Genomic DNA, 16,576 nt, shown 5'->3' with positions numbered 1-16,576 from the left:
GGGGGGGGGGGGGGGGGGCTAACAGAAGTAGCCTATACTGTTGCCAGTAAAGAACATTATTTGTTATTTTGAATGTAGAGATAAAAGTATTGACAACCTTTTAAAACTTTATGATTTTGAAGAGCAAATATATACAAATTTCATCTCATAAGCCTTTTTGTAACGATCTTATCTTTTTAAATCAAAGGTTTTAAAACTAGGGACCGCAAAGGAGTGCGAGGGGGTCTGTAGAAAAGTTTAAAGAAAAACGAAATAGATAAATAATAAAAATAAGATTAAAATAAATAAGAGTAAATAATCAAATAAAAAAAAAACAGGTTAAAATAAATGAGTAGATAATTCATCAAGTAGGCCTAAGCAAATAAATAAATACATCTAATACAGTATAGGCTACTTTAAAAAAAAAAATGTGACGAAACTATTAAATAGGCTTTTAGGCTATTTTCCAAATAATATTCTAGGCATTTATAATATTAATTTTGCACAATTGGGTCTTTATAAAATAATTTTTAGGCCTATAGGTACCTTTTAAATTTTAGGATGGAGTCTCTTACACAAGGATGATCGTATTCGGAGATCTATGAAAACTCCTCACAAGAAAAATATGGCTAAATATTATGAACCTGTATATGTACATTTTTGTTTTATATCACTTAATAAAGGTTTTGCTTTACAATCATATTTTATTCACGTAAATGACTCATCTTAATAAGATTATGTACAGCCATGTGCTGTTCTAATAATAAGTGAGGGTACATTAAAAATATTTTCCTCAACTTTCTTTGCTGTTTATAGTCTTATTCAGTAGATTTACATTGATTACCTTGAAGTAGGTCTTGTGTTATAGATCAGACTATAAATGACAGAGAGCATGACTCACAGAGAAGAGGTTTTATTGCAGCATATAAACCATAGCAAGGTCTTTATATGTCAGATGAAATGACCAACATTTCACAACAATTACATCATCTTTCTGACACTTAACAAACATTTCTCAGCACCTTGAAAGAGTTACAAATCACCCAGCACCTTTCTTTTTTCAAAAAATTAGTAGGTTTATGTAGGTATTTTAAGGCAGAATGTAAAACAGAGGTTTCATGATTCATAACCACATGCCATATGGTTAATATTCAGTGTGCAGCCTGACACTTATAGAGTGCAACTGTCAGGATCCGGAAGTAAAAATCCCATTCGGTTTCTCCATAGGGGAATTGATTTTTAACAGTAACTTATAAATCATTAAAGACAGACCTACTGTGAGCTACAAGATTGGTAATCGATGGTATATGCTTTTGCTGAAGCCATCAGTCTGCATTATTTCTACTTAATTTTTAAATGCTCGATTCCAACATCAATTCCAAACTACATTATGATTCTGCAGAAAAATCTCCATCATTTGGAGAACTGAAACAACAAATTGCACCAACTCTTTAACAGCTGTCCACCTCCATGAAACACTGCGAATGACATCATTTGGAAATATATCACATAAAATATGTTAAGTGCACAGTCCTACACCTTTTCAAATCATGTGATTCTTTAAATCAAAGTTTGTAATGTTATGATTCACCTACAGTAGTAGATAGTTGGCTTGATTTGTTAACTCCTTAACAAAGACTTCTCTATGGGAAAAATAAATAGGAAAAATACTTCCGGAACCAAGGCCGCTAAAAAAGTGGACAGGCACTAATGCACTCTATTTGTGGTGTAATATGCAAATAAGGTATCTAACAGGCATATACACACATTTAAGTCTATTCACCGACCACTTCAGATTTCAGCAAGTCAGGTGTTTGCAATTCAGATGATTCCCCTGAGCTCCCTCCAAAAGCTTCCTGGACATTCGATAGTGTATTGTCCACTACTCCACCTATGATGGATGCTACAATGTTAAGCATGTGGCCCACCCCCTTTCCACTTCTCCAGGTAAGTTTGCCAACCCCACTTCCCACTGTTGACACCTGGTGGCCCATTTCTGAGGATACGACACATAGGTAATCTACCATCTGATCCAAGACTGACCCGAGAATCATCCTGATGATCCTAAAACCATTTCCCACTGTTCCCGTCGTGATTCCCAAGGCATCCGACGCCAGAGTGCCTGTCCCTATGAATCCTTCCTGGAAAGCCACAAACAGACTTTCAGCTAATGGACTGAGGCAGGCGTAAGTCGTGCACACGCTTGTTTCTCCTGTCTGGTACAAGGTGTTCAAGATGCATGAAATACCAGAATACACCCCTGAGACCAAGTTGTTGACCAAAGTGTAGCTGTCACCAGGCACCGAGGCCAGAACAGCCAGATCTTCCTGAAGAATGTAGGTTAGCTGGAAGGGAAGGTTAGTGACTCTGTTTACGATCGGAGAGAAAGGGGCATAAAAGAGATAAATGGTGGAAGACAAAACTTTGAGGAGGACAGACTCGGAGCTCTCTGTCTCATTGGTGCTCTCTTGAATCTCCATGTCTGAGCTCAAAGATGTGTAGCTTTGGGCTTCACCATTAACATGCTCCGAAGTCACTTTCTCCGTTCTTGATTCTGATGTTTCTGCTTCCTGAGAATTGTGTTCGCCAATGTGCTCTTCACTTTGCACACCAGAGTTGGGTGTTTCGATGCCATTTAGTTGCTTTTTCAAGAGCGATGCAAGTTCCTCTTCGCTCTGATGTCCTACTTCACCACAACCTCCTGAAAACAGGCCTGTAACTCCCATCAGCTCCTCCAAAGCCTTAATGCTGAGCACCTTCACATCCCCCTCCTTCACTAGCCCAACACTGAAACTACCCTCTCCATCTGATGCAGCACAACACACTGCTGACCACAACAGTTCTCCCCTGCACTCATTTAAACCACCTAAACCAATCTGCACGTACATTTCTCCACTTGTCTTTGAACACCTTGGTATGATGGAGCTCCGTATAAACTCTGCTGTCAAAGCATCCCATTTAAAGAGAGGGTAGCTGTGATGGGGTGATGGGGTCTCATTAGTGGTTCCTCTGTAAAGAGCTGGGATAGCCACAGGGGAATCATCATTGATCTCTTCTTTGGCATCCTGCTGATGGGTTAAAAAAAGACAGGTACACTTAATTACTTGCTTAATTCCAAATGTATGGACAAAAATGCACAAGGACCGTTTACCCAAAAGTGAAAATTCTGGCATCACTTACAGTACCCACCTTCATGTCATTCCAAACCTACATGACTTTTTCTGCAGAATGTAAAATAATATATTTTAAAGAATGTTGGGGTCCAAACAACATTGGACCCCACTGATCTTCACTATATGGGAAAAAACTGAGACTTTATTTAATTAAAATATCTTCTTTTTTGTTCCGCAGATAAAAAGATGTTGTTTTGGAATAACATGAGGGTGAGTAAGAAATGACAGAATGTTCTCTTTACACAAAGAATTTGAAATTGCGAGTTTTGTGGCTGATAGAGAGGAATGAGATGTATGTTTTGAGGTTGTTTTTGAGGTTGTTTTGAATGAAATAACCTGTTCCGAGTCAGTTACATGAACAGCCTTGTTAATTAAATGCAGTCAGATTGTCTTAATGGGTTAGTTTGCATTCTGGATAACACCAATCTATTGCTCTTGTCTGTAAGACTGACCATAACAAAGAAATTAAAAATGGTTCTTAAAAATGTACTCTATATATTGATGCTAGATTCTGGGGAGCTGCACCACATGACATTTTACAATTAACCTTGTCTTGTCATAAAAAGGTCCAATTATCTGATATTTTAGGAGACTTTTTGGCTTTGACACACAGGGTCTCCAGGGATACTCTCTATGATGTCATTTCCTGTTTGTTTTCTGCATGTTGGTTGCACATGACTGATTTTGCAGACGTTTTCCAATTTGTATTAAGAAATGAAGCAACTTTATTCTAAAAGCATCTATAACCTGTACTTAACCTCATTTAGTACTATAGCTCTACCCGTAAGATAATAACAACCAACACTTCATCAAAACAATGCATTTTTAGCAAATCTATATTTGCTCAAATCTTCCTCTGAAGTCTATATAAGCTCCTCCAAGACAGTGACTAAGGGAGAGAAAAACAGTGTCTCACCGTGCTCTGCTCTCCTCTGCCCCATCCATTATTCAAGCCGAGGTGAAGGGCCGTATAGACGGTGGCTTGGCAGTTGGCATTATAGAGCGATGCAAAAGGCCGTCCGGTCAGATGTCTGTGACACCTCTGCTCCAAACCCAGCTCAGACAGTGAGTGTGGAGGTGTGCCTCTGAAAAAACACTCTTGACACTGGAGGAACCCTGGATCAAGATCCGTGTGTGTACTTGCCCGGACTACACCACCGTTAAACAGCACTGCAGAGATGAACACAGCGAGTCTGGGCAGAGCAAACAGCATGGCCGAACCCTCAGTACAACGAAGCAGAGACTGCAGCTAACAGTGCTGAACTAGCAGCTACATAAAACAAGCACCTGCTACACTCTCTCTCTCTCTCTCTCTCTCTCTCTCTCTCTCTTCAGCTATGCAGAATGAGCCTGGGCACAATCTCACCTTCTTCATCCCTCCCCCTTTCACTCTCTCACTCTTTCATCCATCCCTCCCTTTCTAAATCACTTTCTGACTACACCTCGTCTTAGTATTGCTATAATGCACACAAACCAGTACACACACCTCTCACACGCCTTAATGACTACCTGTGTGTCAGCATTCCCCAGCATCAACACTACAGCATGCCATTTTTGCAGCTAAAGTCATTTTTATGGCCAAAAGAACATTTTGGCATCATCTACATGAAAAACGTCCAGTCATAAACTTGGAATTCCACAAATCAGAGGTGGTGCATGAAAACAGGTGCTGGTGTATTGACTCAAACACAAGAGAACATTTTAAATATTTAATTTAAAAAAATAACAGAGGACATTAAAATGCATTAAACAAGAATGATTTTGAAAAATTTTTGCTTGCAGTTTCCTTCGGCACCTGTGTAAAGAAAGAAAGAGATTTTAATTGCATTCATTTTATATCTTTTATTATAGACAAATAATCCTGGTAATAAACTGTTAGAGGTATTGTCGTGTCTAGTTCATGTTCAGCTGGTGTGTGTGTGTGTGTGTGTGTGTGTGTGTGTTTTATAATCCCACAGCAGCTTGCCTGGACTAGTGTCGATGTGCTCCTGGGTAAAATGGGTGTGGCTCTCTCAATCTCAGGGTGTTTTTCTCTCTTTGTTCTGCTCACTCACTCTCTTCCCCCCGTTCTTATTGTCTAAATGCTGTCGCGCAACTATACATTTATGGCACACTTACAGGTAATACATTGCAGCTCAGCAGTCTTTAAAGAATAAGCCTATCCAGTATCTACGATGAGTCAGGAGATTTTTTTGTAACCCAATCTGTTATACACCCAAATGCCAATATAACGCAGATCGAATTTTCTTAATGACGAATCACAAAATGCTTTTTACTTGGTCAATCTCCAATTTCCCACACAGGATAAATGGAGTACCTACCTATCTGGAAGAGTCTGAATGATCTAATAATATGTTTATGTAAGGTGTACAGAACAGGTTCACAAAACAGGGCTCAACAATGACAAATATTTTTGGTTGTCCTGCCAACACTTTCAACAGCCCCACCACAAATAAAACTATCAATTATTATACTTAGCAATGTATTTTTATATTTGCTAGAAAGAAAATAGTATATTTATTAAATGGTAAGCTTTCTTTTACATTTTTTCAGCTATTTTTTTTTTTTCTTTTCAAAAGGAAACTATTATTATAACTCCATAAATGCATAAACACACTTTTGCTAGAAAGGAATAAAGCAAAGCATCTGTAGTTTTCATGGCATTCTTACCAAAACTTTTAAGTCATTTTTGCCATTTAACAAAGCAACACACTACTGTTCAAATGTTTAGGGTAAGATTGTTTTATTTAAAACAAAAAAAAATAATAATAATACATTTATTGAGCAAGGATGTATTTTACATTGTTACAAAAGATTTATATTTCAAATACATTTTCTTTTGAACTTGTCTATTAAATTCTATCATAGTTTCTACAAAAATATCAACCAGCACAATTGTTTTCAACATTGGCAACAGTAAAAAAAAAAATGTTCTTGAGCACCAAATCAGCATATTGGAAGGATTTTTGAAGGATCATGTGACACTTAAGATCGGAGTAATGGCTGCTGAAAATTCAGCTTTGGCATCACAGAAATCAATTACATTTTATAAAATATTAAAATAAAAGGGTTATTTTAGTATTTAACAATACTTCTGTTTTACATTTTAAATGCAGCCTTGGTGTGAGCAAGAGACTTTTTTTTCAAAAACTTTTGAATAGTAGTGTATGTTAGCCAGCTAGATAACATTATCTTGCCACTTTTATTGTTGAGCCCTGGAAAAGCATCTTGTGTGTATTTTGAATTAAATGAAAGCTCCTGTTAAATGCTCACAGAGGCCTGTATTTGTCTATTACCTTCACTCATTGGGTATGTCAATAACCAGCTCTGCCTCATCACCCTCTCCTCTCTCCTCCTCTCCTCGGTCACTCTCTCCTTCACTCTCTCCCTCCTCCTCGGCTGCATCCTCACTCAGCATCTGCTGTGGTACCCAGCTGAACGGCCCACTCGCACCCCCAGATGCACCACTGCCTGCAGGGTAACTGGACGTGAGTGGGCCAACCACCTGAATAAGAGGGACAAGCAGAGAAATGTCTTAAGACTACATTTCAGAAACACATGTAACTAAAATGTATGAAGAAGTGTGTTACTGTAACGGTAAGATTACTACAAGACATGACAAACAGTGTAGCAATAAAGGCCACATGAATCTAGGCCATTGTGTTTCCAGCGTCAACCTCTCTGTCCCTCTCTCACCTTCCCTGAACCGTCTTTCCTGTGTTTGGCCAGTTTTGTTTTTCTCTCTTTCTTCACTCGCTCAGCAGAGGGAGCCAAATACTCAGGAGGGAAGGGTAACTACTCACCCAGAATCACACACACACACACACACACACACACACACACACACAAGGCCGCCAAAGAGTAACAGTCATTCCCACACACACCCAGAGTACCCAGAGTGATGTGTGTGTAGTCCATATAAACCAGGTGAGGTGATACAAAGACAAAAAGAGAGAAAATGAATAAAATGACAAATTAACTGGTGACAAAACAATGTGAGTAACTGAAAAACATGAGTGCAGTATGAGACGTATGGCGCGCACATGGAGGTGTGATGTACTCACAGTGTTGAGATACTGTGCCGGAGCAGATGACTGGAGAGGAACCGCACCAGAGCGGGACAGGAGTGAGAGATGAGGAGATGAGGACGACGGGACGGGAGGAACCCCAGGACTCCTCCTTCTAAAAACAAATCAATAGATTTATTGAAGAGGCAGAGCTATACAAATTTAAAAAAACAAAGCACATGTTATCTTGACAAAACTTGGAAAAAAGCAAAACAGAAAAGTGGCCACATCTGTCTCAAATGTAATTTAATTTAGCCACAAGCAACATTTCAAACAAATTTGTTATTTTAGTTGAGTATGTCTTTTTTTTTCTGAAGTGAATTAACATTTTGCATTCATAATTTATTCAAAGCTTTTCAATTGCATTATCTGTCACTGCCTATGAGTTACTATGTTCTATGAAGTCTTGTGGATATACAATATTTTGCTTTTACAAATCTTTTCCAACCAGATGGACTCATTTCTTTTAAGCAGCATATAACTGGCAAATCTTACATTTTTAAGCTCAATGGATGATTGAAAGGTAAATAGGCAGAGTACTTATGTAATTCTGACTATGGCAAAATTCAAAAGGCACACATGCATTAAAATGTTTATTCAACAACCCATTAAAAGTCTCTATACTAGGTCGGTAAAATTTATTATTAATGTTTTTCAAAATAAAGACATCTCTTATGCTCACCCAGGCTGCATTTATTTGATCAAAAACACAGTAAATACAGCAGCATTATAAAATATTATTACAATTTCAAATAAATGTTTTCCACACACGTATATTATGTAAACAAAAACTTTTATTTTGGATGTGATTAATCGCGATTAATCGTTTGACAGCACTAATTTAAATGTATTTTAAAATGCAATATATTCCTGAGATAGCAAAGCTGAATTTTCAGCATCATTACTTCTTCAGTGTCACATGATCCAGAAATCATTCTAATATGCTAATTTTGTGCTCAAGAAAATCTGTCAAATCCACAAAAAATCTATTAGTTGCAAACTCACTTCTTCCCTGCTTCCCTGTCTCTCTCTCTGGCTCCTTCTCCATCACTGTCTGAGGAAACTGTTGCATCAGAGTCTGAAAACAAAAACACTCTTAGCACACAAAATCCCTTGAAGATTCCTAGAGGTTTGCAGACGAGCATTTTCATTAGAGACCTACCGGAAGACTCTTCATCCACCCTTTCATACTGCAAAAGTCTGTCCAACAGAAAACTGACACAAACAAAAGTGTTTAATTATGTGCATGTGGGTCAAGCAAGAGGAAAGCATTTGATAACTTTGATAACAAGACTACAGGTTCTACCTTTTAAACGATTAATCGCATCCAAAATAAAAGTTTTTGTTTACATAATTATCTGTGTGCTGTATATTTGTGTATATTTATTATGTATATAAATACACACATATGCACGTATATATTTTGAAAATATTTACGTGTATTTACAAGCATATATTTATATAATTTATGTTCTTCAGTGTCACATGATCCAGAAATCATTCTAATATGCTAATTTTGTGCTCAAGAAAATCTGTCAAATCCACAAAAAATCTATTAGTTGCAAACTCACTTCTTCCCTGCTTCCCTGTCTCTCTCTCTGGCTCCTTCTCCATCACTGTCTGAGGAAACTGTTGCATCAGAGTCTGAAAACAAAAACACTCTTAGCACACAAAATCCCTTGAAGATTCCTAGAGGTTTGCAGACGAGCATTTTCATTAGAGACCTACCGGAAGACTCTTCATCCACCCTTTCATACTGCAAAAGTCTGTCCAACAGAAAACTGACACAAACAAAAGTGTTTAATTATGTGCATGTGGGTCAAGCAAGAGGAAAGCATTTGATAACTTTGATAACAAGACTACAGGTTCTACCTTTTGTCTCTAGAAACTTTTAATAGTTTCCTCTGAGCTCTTCTCAGCTCCTCCTGAAAACACTCTTGCTCCTGAACAGAAAAAAGTAGCCAGAGGGTTAACAACAGTATGAAATGATAAATAAAAAAATAACACTGAAAAATAGATACGCACATATACCAGAAACTTTAATTTGCGTTTCAGATTTTTGTATTTTCTCTTGTAATCCACCACAAAATCCCTTGAAGATTCCTAGAGGTTTGCAGACGAGCATTTTCATTAGAGACCTACCGGAAGACTCTTCATCCACCCTTTCATACTGCAAAAGTCTGTCCAACAGAAAACTGACACAAACAAAAGTGTTTAATTATGTGCATGTGGGTCAAGCAAGAGGAAAGCATTTGATAACTTTGATAACAAGACTACAGGTTCTACCTTTTGTCTCTAGAAACTTTTAATAGTTTCCTCTGAGCTCTTCTCAGCTCCTCCTGAAAACACTCTTGCTCCTGAACAGAAAAAAGTAGCCAGAGGGTTAACAACAGTATGAAATGATAAATAAAAAATTAACACTGAAAAATAGATACGCACATATACCAGAAACTTTAATTTGCGTTTGAGATTTTTGTATTTTCTCTTGTAATCCACCTCTACTTCAGCTTGCCCGTTCATTTCTGATACTTAAACGAATATTTACCGTCGTTTTCAAATGATTTTCCTAGTTTATATGGGTTCGAGATTCGAAACTGTACTGTTGTCCTCCAAATGTTAATGTCTATGTTCGTTCAGAAAGATCTAAGACGGTCAAACGGATTAAGAAAGTACTGCTGCTCTGCTAGCCATGCTAAAGCTACATATTCAGCAAGCTAAAGAATTAACAAATTATGTAACGTTATTTGTCGAGCAAGCAAGTTAGAATCCACAAATTAGATAATGACAATGTAATAATCTATACTATGTCAAACAAAACTACAGGACATTTAACAATGGCAATAAACACATAATCTCACGCATGTCAGGTACAGAACCGCGATGTGGTCTTTGTTTACTTCCGCTTTCAACGTAATACGCGCACAGGAAATGGATCTTGGAGTCATTAGTCAATCTTCAACTAGAAATGTATTTCTAAACAAATGCTTTTTTCAAAGTTCCCCATATGAGTATCCTTGAGTAGTTAAGTTTTTTTTTTTTTTTATCATCCATCGTTAAAGCACATCCCAACAGTAGGCAATAAAAATAACAACAAAATATAAAATTAAGTTCAATTCACATTACCAATATAAATGAATTAAAATGAATTATATACACGTAATGAATTTAATTAAAATTAAAACTAAACTAAAATGTAATTGTTTCGCTGCAGGCCCCATAGCTAAATCAGGGGGTCGGTGTCCACTAGGGGGCCTCAATAACCTTCACATCACATTTCTTTTTTTACTTGTACCCCCAATACTGTTGATTTTATTGGAGAACACATAATTTATTACTTGTTTAAAAAAAATATATGACATTATAAATATTGATAAATACTGATAAATTACTGACACTCCTACTTTCTTTTAGCCCAGTAAAAATGTTTAAAAACAAACAGCTTTGTCATCATTGCAGTAGAATTACCAGCGGGGACATATTGGGCCCCTAGGTCTCAAAGAATAAAAAGAGAGAAACAGAGACACTACCCAGTATCATTAAGTTCTAAAATAGCTTGTGTGATTCGACCATTTTGAAGTGTGTTAAACGTGCATGATATGTGCTGTATGTGACTGTGCTTTAAAAATGATTGCACTCTCCCTTTTACTGAGTCTGCATCTCAGCAGTCAGACACTCAGGACAGGTCCATGAATAATACATTGCCTTGGCTGAGCAGTTTTCACAGAGAGAGAGAGAAAGAGAAAGAGAGAGAGGTGACATATTCCACAAAGGATTTTTTCTTGTCATACAACTCTGCCCTCGACTATTCCACAGAAATATTCGAAAAATCTTTGCCTGACAGACTGCTCTTTATGAAACATAATCTTCCTCTGTTTGCACATACAACACAGGCACATAGTCTCTCTTTCTCTGCTGTTATATATCATTTGTGCATATACACACACAAACAGACAAAATCCTTGTGTCAGACCCCTTCCAGAGTGAAATATAAGCCCCTCACCAGCCCTACTATCTGTCTTGCTGCCTGTAATAGTCTGCCTCTGTTCTCTGACGTTAGCTCTTGTTGCAGACAGAAATAGAATATCTCTTCCCTCACTTCCATAAATCGCTCGTGTGGTGCAGTGAGACAGCTGTGGACCCCACAATATCTCCCTTTGCTTTTCTTCTCCTGTGTTGACATCCTAATACGTAAAGTCAAAGCCATGACTGATATTACATTGTATTTATTTTTAATGTAACTGGTTTAGATCAGTCGAATGTGTTGGTCACCTCCAGCCTCTGAACCAATCAGTCTGTCGCCCTCCTTTGATATATTGCCCTCATATTGCCTTTGTCCTTCCCTCCTCTCTCTCTCTCTCTCTCTCTCTCTCTCTCTCTCTCTCTCTCTCTCTCTCTCTCTCTCTCTCTCTCTCTCTCTTCTCCCCCCCCCCTCTCTCTCTCTCTCTCTCTCTCTCTCTCTCTCTCTCTCTCTCTCTCTCTCTGTCTGTGAGCGTGTTTATACACACCTATCAGTCAGCTTGATTTAACCCCTCTCTCTCTCACATGTGAGATACCAGAGTTCTGTCTGCTTTGTTCTTACAAGATAAATTGGAATGCACACAAATCACATGAAGGACACAAACAACAACTTTAACAACTCTCTCCTCAGTGCCCAAAAGGTAAGAATAAAATGTCACCTTCCTATGTCATGGCAAGGTGAAATACACAGTGTGAACTGCTTTTATTTCTAGAAGGTTCCAAATGGGACGAGAGTTTGTGGTGTTTGGACTCTTTCTAAAGAATAAAAAGAAAATCAGTTGTTTAGGACTATGCAAACTGTTCATAATCTAATTAGTGTTTTTATTAAGTGAGACTGTTACACTACAAACTGTGCCTGTTTGTGTTTCAGGAGAAGCTTATTCAAGCAATTAAAAAGATCAAACATGAAATTGATGAATGTTATGAGGCTGAGAAAGAGGCCTTTGTGGACGCACTGGAGGTCGAGGTACTGCCTGATTTACCTTGGTAATATTTATATGTGGAAAAAGTATTTATGGTCTTTTCTGCACCGGACTATCTTTGTGATTTGATATTGGACGTCTGGCGCTGCTCCTCTTCTGTGACTTTGGTCTTTTCTTCACAGCATAACTTACTAGCTGATATGGAAAATAACTCACAAAACAAAAATATGATAGAGGTGATATGTGATCACCCCTTCCAAAAATTTATAGAATGTTTTTTTTTTGTTTTTTTTTGGAAATTCTAAACTTTTCTTCAGACCCCCAGTATTTTACAGCTTTTTATATGGCCTGTTCAGAAACGGCTGACATTGATATTTAAACAACTCTTGATGCATATCATCCTCTAATTTGGCATTTGGCATACAGTAGGTTCCACAAAACATACAGATCTACAGTATCTAAAACTCCTAATGAACAATTTCTGGTATTAAATTTGAGTAATAACTTCATTAGTAAGCTAATCTTAGCCTGCTCATTTTTTCCAGAGTTATTTGTCTTTTATGTTATTAGTCTCTTTTCCTTCATGTTTCCCATTAAGTCATTAATGTCTCCTTTTTCCGCTCTTTCACAGAACAGATTTGAAGAGATAGAGCGTGAAATCCGAGCAGAGTTCCAAAACCTCCATCGTTTCCTGGATGAGGAGGAAGAGACGGATCTGGAACGGCTAAGGAAGGAAAGGGACAGACGAGTGAAGATCTTAAAAGAGAGAGAGAAAAAGATTGGCACGCAGAGTAGAGATCTAGAGAAAGCCATTGAGACACTGAACTGCAAACTGCGGGAAGATGACAGCCCCAAACTTTTGAAGGTGGATTTCCATTTTAAGTTGTATAAACTAACAGTCTAAGCAGTAAAATCTTGATCTTTATGGTGTAGTGACCTGCACTGGGAGAGAAATAGTTCCTTATCCTCTATGGATTGTCTAATTAAAACTTAAAGTTTTTATGTTATTTTATTATTGTGCATTTAACTGTTATGAAATCATCTACTCTGACCACATCATATATGTACTGTAAAATACTAACAGGGTTAGTTTCATAAGTCATCCAGTAGACACCCACAGAACATGCTAGATGCCATTTGACACTGTTCAGATCAAGTGCTTAAACAATCACATGATTGAAAGAGTGAGGAATCTGAAGAGCTGGCTGCTGCAATCAGGCAGCGAAACGTGTTTAAATCTGAAAATTCTTGCTCTAAACACTATATTTTTTAATCCATTTAGGAAATCAAAGAGCTTCTGAAAAGGCAAGTGTCTTTTTTCTTTATTCTTTCTCACTTGGTCTCTAATTCTCGTATAATCTTAATCATTGTTGTTACTTTTCTAATTCTGTTCACCATTTACCTCTGTTCTTGCTCAGCTATGATTGTTTATCTTCATTAGATGTGAGGTGAATTTTATTCGTCCTGCCCCAATAGACAGCGAAATTCTCTCTGGTCAGTTTGTGGGGCCCATTCAGTACCGGATCTGGAAACACATGAAAACATCTCTCTACCCAAGTACTAAGACTAAATTTTAAATAATATATATTTTTTTACATACTAAAGAGAAATCTGAACTATTTTAATTCTCACTATAGTGGTGGTGGTTAGGTTCATGCCAAGTACTCCAATCTTTTTAATCTTCTCATCAATGATTCATTAAGTCACTATTTCTGCAGGTTACATTGCCACCAGGTGGTGGCGCAAAAAGTGAGATTTGTGCTATGAGACATTAAATGAAGTAATTAAAGGGGTCATATGATGTTGCTAAAAATAACATTATTTTGTGTATTTGGTGTAATGAAATGTGTTTATGCGGTTTAAGGTTAAAAAAACACATTATTTTCCACATACTATACATTATTGTTTCTCCTCTATGCCCCGCCTTTCTGAAATGCGTAGATTTTTACAAAGCTCATCGGTCTGAAAAAGCGAGGTGTGCTCTGATTGGCCAGCTATCCAGTGCGTTGTGATTGGCCGAATACCTCAAGCGTGTGACGGAAATGTTACGCCCCTTACCATACTGTGATGCCCTGTCCGGCCGGAGCGTAACATAAAACCATGTCTGCATTTGTGATCGGAGAAATGACAAACAACAAGTGCTACTCTACACTGGCCAAAAAAATAGTGTTTGAATCGTCAGTGGCAAATTCTTTAAATATAAAAAACGTACTTTAACTTTTATAAAGAATATCTCTTTGGATTTGAGACTTTAGTCTTTGCAACTTTACAGATCTTCTTTATGTGCCAAGAGCTTGTAACACTCCAAAGAGAAAGGAAAAATTGAAATCGCATCATATGACCCCTTTAAAACATTCGGTGCGACCAAAATTGCAAACTGAGTAGGTACAACATTTGAATTTAAACTTTCTTCGCAACTGTTAAAAAAGTATGCTCTATTTAGTATGAATTTGGGTATTATGAATGAATTTCGGACGTACTATGTCCACCATGTTGTTACTATCACATGACCTACCATAAGTATTCTGAAGTATTTTATTTCGGACGAGTTAATTCAAGTCATTCAAACTCAAATCACTGATTTATTAAGTAAAGGAAGTATACATTCAGTGGGATGAATGTATGAAATGCTACTTCAAAATACTTGCAAAACATGCTATTATGCCAGTCTTTGAAAGAAGAAAAGCAGTCCATCAGGAGACTCTAAAAGATGAAAAATGTAAGTTAATTTCAGAAAGAGTACAAGAATATTTCATTTCACAAACAAAACACCACTACTTTAGCCTAGTACTGTAAATCCCTGCTAAAAAACAATATAGAAACCATCACAGAAATTGTTTTACTGGTTATAATGGGACTTGTATTGGTTTTAATGGAAACTGTAATGGACCCTGTGGGTTTCTGCTATTGGTCACCTTCTATTGGTGGCTTGTTAAAACCATTAAATCCTAATGGAATATGTCCCAAAAAAGCTGACGTTAAAAGTTTATGGTTTGTAATGTTGTAGTGGAAACCATTAGAATTTCTTTGATGGTTTCCATTGTTTTTTTTGTTTTGTTTTTTCAGCAGGGCTGTAAGGTAAATGTGTATTGTTTGTTACATTAAAAATATTGTACTATAGATTACTGATTAATCTGATGTAAATCAATTCTGAATAACTTATTTGCATACACAGACATATCCAAGTTGACTTTTGACCCTGAAACGGCACATCCCCACTTAACCCTCTCTGCTGAGAAAAATTCAGTGACTTTCGAGGAAGACAAGGTGCTGCCTAACGAGAACCCAGATGAAAGGAACCCAAAGCGCTTCCACTTCTATTATTGCGTGATGGGTTCAGAGGCCTTCACTCATGGCCGTCATTACTGGGAGGTGGAGGTGAAAGGCAAAACTGCCTGGCGAGTGGGTGTGGCCAGAGTAGACATACCCCGTGGAGAGATGGACTCTTCCTCAACGTTAAACGGACTGTGGACACTGTCCCTCAGAAATGGCTCGATCACAGCCTGCACCCACCCAAAGCCCACAAAGGTGCTCTCATACACCCTCCCCATCCGCATCGGCATCTTCCTGGACTGTGATAACGAGGAGGTTTCTTTCTACAATGCTGCCACCATGACGCCACTCTTCTCATTCTACATAGGGACTGTTCTAGTGCCGCTCTATCCATTCTACAACCCATGTGACACAGATGAAGGAAAGAACTGCGCTCCTCTTTCCATATTTCATCCATCACTCTGAGGGATTGACATGGATGTTCCATTGCTGACACAGTTTGAAATGCTAAATTCTGATCACCTCGAAGCTTGGATGCCTGTAAAGCTAGAGAGCGGTTTTGTTGTGTACAGTAGTTGTGTTTGGCTGATCTGTTTAAGTAACACTAAACTGGCTGTATCCCAAATCGCCCCTATACCATCATTCACTATTCATTACTCCACTAATATACTTCACTGAATAAATGTAAGATATTAAAGGGATATTTCACCCAAAAATGAAAATTTTGTCATCATTTACTTACTCTCATGTCGTTCCAAACCTGAATGAACTTCTTTCTTATGTTGAACATAAAAGAAGATGTCATGTTTCAAAACTGTATGCCATTACAGTTTGATGTCACAATGTTGATTATGAGACTCTCGGAAACCAGTGAGCTTTGATTTTATTGATGTCTGGCATGCACCATATCTGATTTGAGAGCTGCAGAGGAGGTGAAGATGATTATCAGCGAAAATAGTGCATGACTCACATGGACAACATTTATAGTGCTTTTTTGTCCTGTCTGTGGTCACAGTGAACTATCGATGTGTAAAAATACAATAAATAGCAAAAAACAATAAAAATGTATTTAAAAAAACATGAGTTTGGAATGCTGGATCTCATCTAATCTCAAAAGCTAAGCAGGGTTTGGCTCGGTTAGTAG

General features: G+C 37.6%; 3 protein-coding genes across 6 annotated transcripts in view; 1 reads left to right on the top strand and 2 right to left on the bottom strand.

Annotated features, from left to right (window-relative positions):
• The window catches only part of LOC107700176 (INO80 complex subunit E-like), a 26,953-nt gene extending 16,835 nt beyond the window's left edge, over positions 1-10,118 (bottom strand). The window contains exons 1-8 of one of the 4 annotated variants that reach the window (XM_016501733.1): positions 9,659-10,118; positions 9,506-9,576; positions 9,362-9,414; positions 8,791-8,863; positions 7,217-7,334; positions 6,849-6,947; positions 6,449-6,657; positions 4,372-4,947 (exon numbers count right to left, since the gene is read on the bottom strand). In XM_016501733.1, coding sequence (XP_016357219.1) covers positions 6,451-6,657; positions 6,849-6,947; positions 7,217-7,334; positions 8,791-8,863; positions 9,362-9,414; positions 9,506-9,576; positions 9,659-9,739 — 702 coding nt within the window. In that variant the 5' untranslated portion in view covers positions 9,740-10,118 and the 3' untranslated portion in view covers positions 4,372-4,947; positions 6,449-6,450. Of the gene's footprint in view, positions 1-883; positions 3,048-4,068; positions 4,948-6,448; positions 6,658-6,848; positions 6,948-7,216; positions 7,335-8,790; positions 8,864-9,361; positions 9,415-9,505; positions 9,577-9,658 lie in introns of those variants that run through there. The other 3 variants (XR_001635525.1, XM_016501731.1, XM_016501732.1) reach the window with 3 other exon arrangements.
• Positions 1-13,829, bottom strand: part of LOC107700174 (valine--tRNA ligase-like) — a 29,352-nt gene extending 15,523 nt beyond the window's left edge. The window contains exons 1-2 of the mRNA XM_016501727.1: positions 13,825-13,829; positions 2,141-2,146 (exon numbers count right to left, since the gene is read on the bottom strand). The gene's annotated coding sequence lies outside the window, so the exon portion shown is untranslated. The remainder of the gene's footprint in view (positions 1-2,140; positions 2,147-13,824) is intronic.
• LOC107700177 (zinc-binding protein A33-like) lies at positions 11,683-16,138 on the top strand. Its single transcript, XM_016501734.1, has 6 exons — positions 11,683-11,877; positions 12,108-12,203; positions 12,791-13,024; positions 13,442-13,464; positions 13,601-13,716; positions 15,335-16,138. Exons 1-6 carry the CDS (start codon positions 11,812-11,814, stop codon positions 15,895-15,897), a joined length of 1,098 nt encoding a protein of 365 aa, XP_016357220.1. The 5' UTR covers positions 11,683-11,811; the 3' UTR covers positions 15,898-16,138.
• The last annotated feature ends 438 nt before the right edge of the window (positions 16,139-16,576 follow it).

The sequence above is a fragment of the Sinocyclocheilus anshuiensis genome, unplaced genomic scaffold (genome assembly GCF_001515605.1).
Source record: "Sinocyclocheilus anshuiensis isolate Anshui unplaced genomic scaffold, SAMN03320099.WGS_v1.1 scaffold955, whole genome shotgun sequence".
Taxonomy (NCBI): domain Eukaryota; kingdom Metazoa; phylum Chordata; class Actinopteri; order Cypriniformes; family Cyprinidae; genus Sinocyclocheilus; species Sinocyclocheilus anshuiensis.
Note: the sequence above shows the minus strand (reverse complement) of the source record. Positions and strands in the feature narration are given on the sequence as shown.

Coding starts and splice junctions, on each gene's coding strand:
- LOC107700177 (XM_016501734.1), top strand. CDS start 11,812: ATGCACACAAATCACATGAAGGACACAAACAACAACTTTAACAACTCT. Junction 12,204..12,790: donor TGGACGCACTGGAGGTCGAG/GTACTGCCTGAT, acceptor GCTCTTTCACAG/AACAGATTTGAAGAGATAGA. Junction 13,717..15,334: donor GAAAACATCTCTCTACCCAA/GTACTAAGACTA, acceptor TTGCATACACAG/ACATATCCAAGTTGACTTTT.